Source organism: Neovison vison, chromosome 6 (genome assembly GCF_020171115.1).
Source record: "Neovison vison isolate M4711 chromosome 6, ASM_NN_V1, whole genome shotgun sequence".
NCBI classification, from domain to species: domain Eukaryota; kingdom Metazoa; phylum Chordata; class Mammalia; order Carnivora; family Mustelidae; genus Neogale; species Neogale vison.
This window is the reverse complement of record NC_058096.1, coordinates 209,756,588-209,768,112: the sequence shown is the minus strand read 5'-3', so window position 1 is coordinate 209,768,112 and position 11,525 is coordinate 209,756,588. Positions and strand designations below refer to the sequence as shown.

At 53.6% G+C, this 11,525-nt stretch overlaps 1 protein-coding gene and 1 pseudogene across 1 annotated transcript; both read right to left on the bottom strand.

Moving 5' to 3' along the window:
* Positions 1–4,071: 4,071 nt before the first annotated feature.
* HAPLN4 (hyaluronan and proteoglycan link protein 4) lies at positions 4,072–9,811 on the bottom strand. The gene is made up of 4 exons (XM_044254868.1): positions 9,598–9,811; positions 8,940–9,302; positions 7,032–7,367; positions 4,072–6,622 (listed from the first exon to the last, which is right to left on the bottom strand). Exons 1-4 carry the CDS (start codon positions 9,809–9,811, stop codon positions 6,231–6,233), a joined length of 1,305 nt encoding a protein of 434 aa, XP_044110803.1. The 3' UTR covers positions 4,072–6,230.
* A 1,582-nt stretch (positions 9,812–11,393) lies between these two features.
* Positions 11,394–11,477, bottom strand: LOC122910929 (annotated as a pseudogene).
* Positions 11,478–11,525: the final 48 nt, after the last annotated feature.

Sequence of the window (11,525 nt, the reverse complement as noted above, 5' to 3'; positions counted from 1 at the left end):
GAGGGAAGAGCAAAGGCAAACATCCTCTTGCAGAAAGGACATCGATTATTTGAGAAACAGCAAGGAATCAACAGTGGCTGGAGGAGAGTGGTAGAGGTAGATAGTAGAAGGAAATGGGGTCAGAGATGCAGAAGATGGACAACTCGGGATCATAGAGGCTATAGTGAGGAGTTTAGGTTTTATTTAAAAAGCAATAGTGCGGGTGCCTGGGTGGCTCAGTGAGTTAAGCCGCTGCCTTCGGCTCAGGTCATGATCTCAGGGTCCTGGGATCGAGTCCCGCATCGGGCTCTCTGCTCAGCAGGGAGCCTGCTTCCTCCTTTCTCTCTCTGCCTGCCTCTCTGCCTATTTGTGATCTCTGTCAAATAAATAAAATCTTAAAAAATAAATAAATAAATAAATAAATAAATAAAATAAAAAGCAATAGTGGCAGGGGCGCCTGGATGGTTAAGCGTCTGCCTTCGGCTTGGGTCATGATCTTGGGGTCTTGGAATGGAGCCCCACATAGGCTCCTTGCTTGGGGTGGAGGGGGGACCCTGTTTCTCCCTCTGCCTGCTGCTCTTCCTGCTTGTGCCCTCTCTGTCAGATAAATAAATAAAATATATTTTTAAAAAAAGATTGAAAAGAAAAAACAACAGTGGCACAACAGTGACAAAAACAAAACAAAACAAAAAGCAAAGCAAAACAAAAAACAAAGTCAAAAGGCAAATGCCAAACTTGGGAACAATTTTTCAAATCAGAGATAGTGGACTTGTCTTAATACATAAAGAGCTCCTACAAACTAATGGGGAAAAAAACCCAAATAATCCAATAGCCAAATAGGCAAAGTATATGAATAAAACATTGCCGGGAAAGAAAATACAGATGCTCTTAAACTACAACGTATACTCAATAGAATAATACACATTTTGCAAGGACACCAGGATGAACAAAGAGCACATTTATTTTTTTAAAAAGATTTTATTTATTCATTTGACAGTGAGAGACACGTGAGAAAGGGAACACAAGCAGGGGGAGTGGAAGAGGAGAAGCAGGCTTCCTGCCAGGCAGGGTGCCTGATGCAGGACTTGATCCCAGGACTCTGGGATTATCACCTGAGCTGAAGGCAGACGCTTAATGACTGAGCCACCCAGGAACCCCAAGAAGAGCACATTTATTTATTTATTTATTTATTTATTTATTTATTATTTATTTATAAAGATTTTATTTATTTATTTGACACACAGAGAGAGATCATAAGTAGGCAGAGAGGCAGGCAGAGAGAGAAGGGGAAGCAGGCTCCCCACCGAGCAGAGAGCCCGACGACGCGGGGCTCGATCCCAGGACCCTGAGATCATGACCTGAGCCGAAGACAGAGGCTTAACCCACAGAGCCACCCAGGAGCCCCAAGAAGAGCATATTTAAAAAGAGAATCAAATCTAACAAGAGAGGGGACTTGCATTGATCAACAATGACAACACACTCGAACTGTGAATGATTTATGACTTCCACCCACCTGCACCTAAGGTCAACATGGGGGATGTTTGCTCAGGCTCACACATAATAAGAGAATTGCACGTGACAACCACAATGAAATTTTTTTTTAACCTATCAAGTTGGCTAAAGTAAAAATTGTTAACACACGATGCTGATTAGGATGTGTGGAAAGAGGCAGGTACAACTATTACTGGTGGGGTCTAAGTTGTCCCCGCCTCTAAGAAGAGCTGGAGAGTGCTATCAAAATGGCAAGATTCACTCCTTGATTAAACAACTTCTAATGTCATCCCCCAATTATGCTAGAATTTGTGTGAGGTGAGGCGGGTACTTATTAGTAACATCAAAATAGGAAAATCTAAACATCCGCCATTAGGAGACGGGCTATCAAATTATGGCGCATCCAAGCAATGAATGCTCCGGCCGACCTTCAAAATAATGTGTGGGTAGGGCGCCTGGGTGGCTCAGTAGGTTAAAGCCGCTGCCTTTGGCTCAGGTCATGATCCCGGGGTCCTAGGATCAAGGCCCACGTCAGGCTCCCTGCTCTACGGGGAGACTGCTTCCTCCTCTCTCTCTGCCTGCCTCTCTGCCTACTTGTGATCTCTGTCTGTCAAATAAATAAATAAATAAATAAATAAAATCTTAAAAAAAAAAAAAAGGAATGTGGGAGTGGGGGATCTTGATATGGTGATTGAAACTATCTCCAAAGTAAAATACTAAGTAAAAGGAGAGTGACTTGAAAAGTATACAAGGCACATGGATGTTCATAGCAGCATTAGTCACAATCACCAAAAAGGTGGAAAAACCCAAATGTCCATTAACTGATAAGTGAATAAACAGAACAGGGCATATACGTGACACAGAATATTATTCAGCCATAAAAAGGAATGAAGTCTTGATACACATCACAACATGAGCCTTAGAAACATTATGCTGAGTGAAAGAAGCCAGACACAAAAGGACACATATTATAAGACTCCATTTATTTTTTTATTTAGAGTGAGAGCAAGTGGCGGGGTGGGGGAAGGAGCAGAGGGAGAAAGAGAGAATCTCAAGCAGGCTCCACGCCCAGCTTGGAGCCAATGCAGGGTTCCATACCACCACCCAAAAATAATATCAGAGCAGAGAATCAAGAGTCAAACAAAGCAAACAAAACCCAAAAAATCCTAAAGAGTGAGCCACTCAGGTGTCCCTATATGATTCTATTTATGTGAATCAAGAATAGGCAAAACTAGAGAGACAGAAAGTAGGTAAGCAACTGCCAGGGGAGAGGGTAGGAAAAAATGGGGGTGCGTTTGCTTAATGGGTATGGTGTTTCCTTTGGGGATGATAAAAATGTCTTGGAACTAGATAGGTAATCTCCAACAGTGTGAACTGTGTAAATGCCATTTGTGTAAAAATGGGGGAAAATACATAAGCATGTTTGCTTGAATGAACACAGCATCTCTTGGAAGGGTTTGTAAGAAACTTTGGATGTCTCTGGACAGTGGACTGGGAGGTGTTGGATGGGAAAGAGCGATTTTTCGGAATATCTGGCGTCAGGAAGGTTTCTGTCCGGGTTGCCATCCCTTAGCTCTCCTTCAGGGGGGCCCTGGAGACCTCCACTCCAACAATGCAGCAACTCCAGCAGAACGAAGGTTCCTGTGGCACAACTGGTTCACCAAAATCCCAGGGACTCAGTGGCACGGTCCCCCTGCCTCTCTCTCCCTCCTTGGACCAATCAGGTTTTCCCAAGGAATTGTGGCCAGCACTCACTGGCTAAACTAGAAAGGAGTGGTGACAGCCCCTCCAACTCTCCTTGTACCAGCGGTGGTTAGAAAGTTACATATTGACGGGGGGGGGGGGAGTTACGTATTCACGGGAAAACTAGAAAACTGGAACCACGGAAGGGAGAAAAAATGCCAGCGGGGAAAAGGCGGGATTCTAGAAATCCCATGACTCATGCCTGGAAATATGCCCCCTACCATTCGTAATCAAGGAAGGGAAGAACCCAGATGGAGCCTAAGACCATCCAACCAAGGAGCTGGGTGCTGCCTTCAGATGAGTGGTTTGAGTCTCTGGAAGTTCTGTCACATCTGGTACTGAAGGATGAGAGGTAAGTTAACATCAACTATCTCACGGGTACAGCTTAATCACTTTTACACTTTTTCCTCTTCTCCCTTTGCTTGTATCCCAGAAAGTTACAATGTTTCTCGTCCACGATGCCCCCCACCCACACTCCACCCCCGCACCAGGGAAAATTTGCAATCTCTCTGCCTTCCTGGTGCAAGAAGTTTCCATCCAGTTTTGCACACTTTGTGCCTGGGGGATTGAGAGGGACCACTTGGTGTGTCATCGACCCAGTCAGGCCAGGGCTGAAAGGGGCTGGACACATGGGGGGAGGGGATGATGCATGGAAGAGAATGAAGGCAGAAAGAGGGAAGGCAGAGGGGGGGACATTGGGGAGTGAGGATGGTCCTGAGGAATGAGGGGGATGCCTCCCAATCAAATCAGCACCACACACACCCCCAGCTGGGAAACATTTTGTCCACCAAAGTGCATTTATGAAGCAATTAGCCACCAGCTGTCCCATTTTCTCATTCATCCAAAACCAAACAAACAAACAAACAAACACTTTTTTAATTGAGCCCCTGCTGTATGCTTTGCACTCACTGGGATCTCAGAACAGCTCTGGTACAGAGGAGGAAAACAGGCTTGTCACTTGGTCACAGAGGCAGGATTCGAACCCGAGCCCACCAGATTCCCAAACTCACAGATGGGTTTCCTCAAGATGGATGTGACAATAAGGTGGTGGGGGAGGGGTCCAGGAAGGCCCTCTGTGCTACTCCAGGGAAGACCTTGGAGCTGAGGTCTGCCATGGCTGGGGTGGTTTTGTTCATGGACCGTCTCTCCTGAGCTGGTTCTCAACACCAGGAGCGGGAGGGGTGTCTGGCTAACTTCTTAGCACAAATTGCCCTTTAGAATCTGGAGCTCACTGTGGATTTTGATGCTTAAAAACATTCCATCTCTCCTGGATCCCTAAGAAGTGGAATGTGAGGGCCGGGGGCAGTTAGAGGAGAGAGGAGCTCTGTGAGAATGGAGCTGTGGTCTCAGAAGGGAAGGGGGGAGCCGAGTACTTGCACAGGATAAAGGGCCAGGCCTGCCAGTCATTTGGCTCATCTGTATGGCAGCAATGCCAACACCTGGGGGTTGCAAGGGTTTCTCGTGCACTGTTGTCTGGGATAGAGTTAGCGTGCAAACGGAGGGTGTCCAGCAGCTCCAGAAGTCCAGCCATATCTAGGGATGCTGCCCGGGGGGCTGGGCCTATCTGGTTAAGGGCAGACATGAAGCCCTAAGGGGTGCAGTTCCGGCCCCCAGTAAGAAGTTCCTGAGAGCTGGAGTGGGTTGTCATGGGGATTACACTGACAGTCTCTATGGCAATAGTTTGGTGGGGCGGGGCCCTGCTGACCTGGGAAAGCCTAGAGGGAAAGGTGTTCTGTGACCTCAGACACCAGAGTTTGGTCTCCATGGCAATAGCTATGGGGTTTCAGCAGCTTGGAGGCAGAGTTTGAAGGGTGGCAAGGAGCTGGGGTGCACTGGGGCAGCCTGTTCCCATGGTGAGAGCTGGAGAACTGAATGTTGGGTCACTCTCGGACAGTTGGGGGAGGAAATGGTCTTCAGGGCTGTTGGTAAGAATGGGGACATTCAGAAGTAGAGTTGTAGCTCTCTGGAATCCCGGAGGTGAGATGGGAAACGTGTGGTATCCATGGTTACAGCTGGATACAGGCACTAGCTCCATGGGTGTGACTGATGAGGGAAGGGCTGTATGACTAGGTTGCAGGTAGAAGTTGGGCTGGTCGCCTTGGTAACAATGGGAGTGGGACAGCTCGTCTCCATAGTGAGTGACATGGATCCTATGGATCCCTGGGCCCAGGGGATGGTCTCTTTGTTGACAGTTGGGAAAGAGGCCGTCCATCAGATGGGAGCGGGTTTTCTCCGTCCAAAGAGATACCTGAGGGCTGGGGCACGGCCACCAGTCATGCGAGCCAGCTGGGGCATATCATTCTGTTTTAGTGGTGACAGACAAGGCTTGTCTCCCCTGAAACTGGAAGGGTGGGGGTGTTCAGGGTGACCTGGGAACATGGCCTGTTAATCGGCAAACTTCAAGGGATTCACAGGGGGAAGGCAGCAGAATGGGAATACCCAATTTCCAGATCACCACAGGGTAGAGGACAGAAGCCCAGTTTCCATGTGACCACGGGGCCTGATCACCTGGTGAACTCCGAGGTTTCTTTACGTAGGAGGGGGAGGAGGGTTCAGGGTCCAGATGACGATAAGGGAACAGTCTTCAGTCTCCAGGGAGATGCAGAGGGCCTGAGGCCACTCTCCAGATAATCCTGGGGGTCCAGCCTCCAGGAGACCGCGAAGGGGGGTGGTTCTGTCTGTTTTCAAGTAACCTCGGGAGGCGTGGCCAATCTTAGGAGACCTCAAGGTTTGTTGGCCTCCAGGGGTCTTCAGGGTACATGGCCCATCTCCTGGGGAAGTCGAGGGAGGAGGGAGATCCACTGTCCAGGAGAGGTGAGGGCTTGATCAGTCTCCCGGAACTGGCAGTCTATGAGGACCCCAGGAAGGGCAGCCAGGGGTCAAAGACCACAGAAGACCTGGTCAGCCTGCCGGGTACCGCAGGAGGCGTGGCCAGTCTCCAGTCACGTGGTCCGTTTCCAAGAAACCGCAGAGCACTCGGCCAGCCGCCAAGCACCCAAACCAACTGCGCCCGGGGCCTAGACGCGCAGCGGGGTCCAAGCGGCCGGGTCGCGCGCGCCTCCGGCCCAGCCGCCGCCTCCGGCCCAGCCCCAGCCCCAGCCGCCGGGTGCGGGGTCCGGCGCGCCGGGTGCACGGTAGCAGTAGACGCCAAAGAGCCGGCGCGTGGCGTCTGGGAAGCCCAGGCTGCGAACGCCGGGTCGGCGGCCGCCGCAGCGCGCGCGCGGATTCACGATAGGGTAGCGCGCGCTCCCGTCGGCCAGCCAGCCCGCGGTGCAGCGGTCCAGCAGCTGCAGCTTCCACGCAGCGAACAGCTGTCCCACCTTGGCCACGGCCGCGCCGCGCGCCGCGCACGCACGCGCTGCTCCCGAGAAGGGCACAGGCCGCAGCGGCTTCAGGAAGAACACACGCCCTGCAGTGGAGTGGGGGAGAGTGGTTAAGGCCACTCCCGGCATCTGGCCTCCTCCGGGTTCAGAACGCTTCCCACCCCCGACGTGCCTGCCACCCAGAATCCCAGCCACAGGATTCAGGAACACCCTCTCTCCTGCAGTCCTGGACCCCAGCCGTGTCCAGGATAGTGTTGGTGCCAGGCGATGCGTGATTGCTGCGCCATGGCAGTCCGGGGGTGGGATATCCTGGTCTGGACCTCCGAGGACCAGAGTAGATAGACGGGTTAAGAGCAGGAAACTGAGAGGGTGGGAAAGAGACTGAGAGAGAGGGGGACTGGGGAGAGGGTTCTATGGGGGTGGGCCCTCACTGGCGGGGCGGACCCCGAGCCTGTGGAGGGCGGGGTCTCCTTCCTAGGGGCGGGGCCTACACACCCGGGAGGTTGGACGTGAAGCAGAAGGCGTCGTAACGTTCTTCGGCATTGTGGCGGTAGCCGTAGTTGCGCACGCCCCCGGAGGCGGTGCCGCCGCCGGTCCCGGCGCTCCCGGCTCCGCCCAGGCCGCCGCAAGGCTCCCGGGGCTGGCTCACCGGGTACTGCACGGACCCGTCTCGAAGCCAGCCTGCGTTGCACCAGTCCAGGCCGTCGCGCCAGGCCGCGTGCAGCTGCTCTGCCGACGCCAGGATGCCGTCCTGCTCAGCGCAGGCGCGCTGCGCCTCCGTGAAGGTCAGCTTGTAGCGGCCTCCACGGGGGTGGTAAGGGAAGACAACTCCTAGGAGGACGTACGTAGGGGGTTCAGCTGGGGAATCCCAGCCCACCCCTACCCACCTAACATTTGGGGTGCTGCGTGACTCTTCAACCTAGACTTTCCACTCCATCCCTCACTCTGGACGTAGACCTGACCACGCTATTCGCTATTCGCAACCTCACAACCCCTTGTGATTCCCTTTGCCTTAAGTCTGGGATTCATTTAATCCTCCCTCTTAAGTTACTTAATCTTAACTATTCCCTTTCCACCACGGGAGATCTGTTTATGTACTTCCCATTTCTTCCATCTGCTGAACTCCTATTCATCCTTCACAACCCAGCCCCCACAACCTTTCTCCCTTCAATCTTCACTGCTTCTGACATTCCCCCAGTACTGGGAGCTTCACGCTGGTCAAGCCCTGAGCTGATGGAGCTGGGAATGTTTGTGTCCAGTGCTGACTCCTCCACAGGGAGCCCCTGAAAGTATGACCTTGGGCAAAGACCTCTTTGATCCCCAGAATTGTCCAGGGCAGTTCCCACTGGTTTCTCTTCCATCTTCAGTTCTTATAACTTGCCCTCATTGGACCCACAGTCAACTCACTTCAACAGCATTGTGTGTGTGTGTGCTTGAGGGGCAGACCTTGGAGGGGCAGATGGATCTTTCAGCAGACACAGGGAGGAGCAAACAGGGGCCAAGTGGACACCTGGAGCATGAAGACCGAAGCTTGAGTCCTAACTACGTCGCTCACATGTACCTCAAGCAAGGTCTAACCTCTCTGAGTCTGTTGCTCATCTGTTGGTAATAGCACCTCCCTCAAAGTTTTTGGGAAAATTAAACAAGAGATTCTTTTATTTTGGACAATAAGGAAACCTCCTGCTGTTATTGCTGTTATTTGTTATTGTTGGGAGGTACAGCAAGTGAGGGCTCTGAAATCTCTTCTAGAAGCTTCTCAGATGGACTGAGGAAGGCAAACAACAGGTGGGAGAGAATTTTTCAGGTAGAAACCCCACCTCCCAGGTCCATAGTCAGCCAATCAGAGCATCCCATCTCCCAGTCACAGTACTTGGTTTATGGATGGGCACATGACTCAACCTGGGCCAATGAGGAACAACTCTGGGACTCCAGCTAGCACTGTGAGGAAATTTATTGCCAAGTTGGAGGATGGAAGCCTGGCACTACTTTCTGGATCCATCACGGGAAACCTGCCCGAAGAAAGCCCACTTAGGGAAAGAGAACTGAGAGAGGAATTCCTGACATGGTATGAGTGGATGTCCCTGGATCTCAGCCCTAAGGGTTTCCCAAAGTCCTTACTATTGGCATTTTAGACTGGTTCCTTCTTTGCTGTGGAGGGCTGTTCTGCGCCTTGCAGGATGTACTGCAGCCTCCCTGCCCTCTGCCCACTAGATGCCATCAGCAACCCATTTCTAGACATGGCCAGTGACCTTGGAGAGCAAATTCATCTCAGATCAGAACCATTACCCTACCCTACCAAGCCTCAAATTCTTTAAGGCCAACTTGATTTGGTTTCTGTCCTTTGCAATATTTCCCCCTCTTCTCTCTTAGAAACATGCTTTATTCCGTCCACCAGCTGGTTACCTTCCAGGTCTAGCTTGACCATGCCAGTGTCATCTTCCAGCTCATTGGTGACCTCGCATTCATAGCGCCCATAATCCTGCAGCGTAACGTTTCGGAGAACCAGGGAGGCATCCCCGGGTCCGTCGCCCTGCAGCTCGGCACGCCCACGGTAGCTGCCAAATGCTCGGTGCTGGGGGCCCAGGGCCACGAAGACGTCAGCAAAGGCCAGTGGGTCCACCACCTTGGTCCACTTCAGACGGACGCCGTCGTGGTCGTGGGCAGCTGCCTCATAGTGGTAGCGGCAGGGCAGGACGATGGTGCCACCCCTGTGACTGACCACCTGCCCAGGCGCCGTCTGCACCACCACCGAGCCAGACTCACCCTCTGCGGGAGGGCCAAGCACGGTTCAGAAGAGGTCCCAGGGGGCGGGGTGAGGAACCGGGGGAAGGGGATCCCGTGAAAGTGTTGTGGGAGAAGGCTTGAGCGCAGGTCAGGGGATCGTAAGGTTAAAGGAGATCAGTAAAGGGAACTGCGACTCAGAGGGGGAGGGGCGAGGGTGGAGGACTGTAACCGCTAGGAAGGCTCCATGCCCTACCCCCTATATCCTTCCTGCATCCAGGCAATTACATTCGGCCACTGCTCCTGCGGGGCAAGACCAGCTTCCGCTATCCAGACTCACCGAGCACGTGCACGACCTTCTTGCGTCCGCGCTGCGCCCCTGCGGGGACCGTGAGCAGCAGGACTCCCCAGGCCGCTGCCCAGAGCGCGCCGGGACCGAGGGCCGCCCGAGGACACACCTGGGGGCACAGGGAACTCAGTCCAGCCTCCTGGACTTTGCCTGTCGTAGGACTAGACCCCTGACCTTCCTTCCTCACGGCCAGGACTTCTCGCATGCCCAGGTCCCCACCCAGGCCAGGGTCCCAGGGTCTCTCTCAAGGAGAAGGCTAGCAGACCCTCCCAGCCCTCACCCCCTGTCCCCCGCACTCTCCCCGGACTTCACACCCCAGCTCCTACGCAAAGCCCACGCCTCTGGGCTCACCTGAGCTCAGTCCAGCGCCAGCAACCCGCCAGATCCCGTAACCCCAACACCGGCCGCTCGGAGCTCCGCCCCCTTCTCAGGCCAGCCCCGGCAGGGATCAGGAGGGAGGGGGGAGGAGCTGGAGCCGCGGCAGCGGCAAGGTTATCAGTGCGCCAGGAGACTGCAGCAAACCGGCCGGTCGCGGTGTGCGGACGGCGGGGGGAGGCGGTGGGACGCGAGGGGTAGAGCCACAGAGATGTAGAGACACGGGGAGAGGGCGAGGAAAAGGAAAGAGACAGAAAACCAGGAAGAGATCGGGGTGGAGAGGTACAGACTCAGAGAAGGGTATGGAAAGATGGAGAGACAGACTGAAAGAGAGAGCAAAGAAAGCAAGAGGGGGAAAGAGAAAGAAGAGGGGGCTTGGAGGTAGGGAGAGACGGAGACTCAGAGGAAAAGAAAAGGGACCAGGAAGACAAAAGGAGGGAGAGAAAAGTAGGGAGAGGTAGAGAGGGATATAAAATGAGAGGCAGAGTTCGAGAAACAGAGATACAAGAGGGTGAGAGAAGGAAGGGATGGGAGAGACAGAGCGGAGAGAGACTGAGAAGAGGGATCCGGAGGGACGTAGATTAAGACACGGAGCGAGACATAATCCCAGAGGGGGACCTACACGGACCCGCGCCCGCGCCCCACTCACCATCTTGCCGGTGCGGCCCCCGCCGAGCGGCCCCTACGCGCCGGGACTGCGCTCCCCGCACACCCAGAAAGGACTGGGCCAGTTCCTTCGGGCGGCGCAATCCCGGCGTCTGCCTGCAAGGGGAGGAGGGAGGCGGATGGGGGTGCGGGGAGGAGCTTTAAAGGCGACGCGGCGACGCGCGCTCCGCGAAGAAACCCGGGCGCGGGCGGAGGAAGGGCCACACTGGACAGTGAATGCAGGACCACGTCGCTGATTCTGCTGGCTGATCTTGGGCGGGCAAAGGAACCTCTGGGCGTCAGTTTAACTTTAAGATAGAGGAGGGGGGCCCTGACGGTCTTCCATCTAGGATGCCCACGGTGAGCCAGAGGTCTGAGTAACCTGGGAAAGGGGCTTGGCTTGCATGTCACAGTTTTCCCATTTGTCACTTGATGGCCATCGCCGGGTCCTGGGCTCTGACACCCAAAGGTGCTCACTCTGTGGGGTGGGGCCCCACAATTGTCACACACTCTGCAGAGGGAACCTGCAGCAACAAGTCCAAATCTGACTGTGCCTCTCACCTGCTGCAGGACCTTAGAAGAGAGGCTTGGTCTCTCTGAGCCTCAGTTTCCACCTCTGGGAAATGGGAGTGTTGGTTCCTTGGTGAAGATCAAGTATGTCTTGGTTAGACATACTATAGGGGCCTAATGTCGGTAGGAGCGGGAGCAGGGGAGACTGATCAAGCCCCTGACCCACTCTGCGGCTGACTCATACCAAAACCTGGCCTTTCACTCAAGTTCAAAAATCCAATTAGCAATAATCGCGCCTCGGATAAACCTCATTGGCTACGATACTGCCACTGCGCAAAGCTCAAGTTCAAAAATCCAATCAGGAAAAAAAAATGTGCCTTTCTCCCACC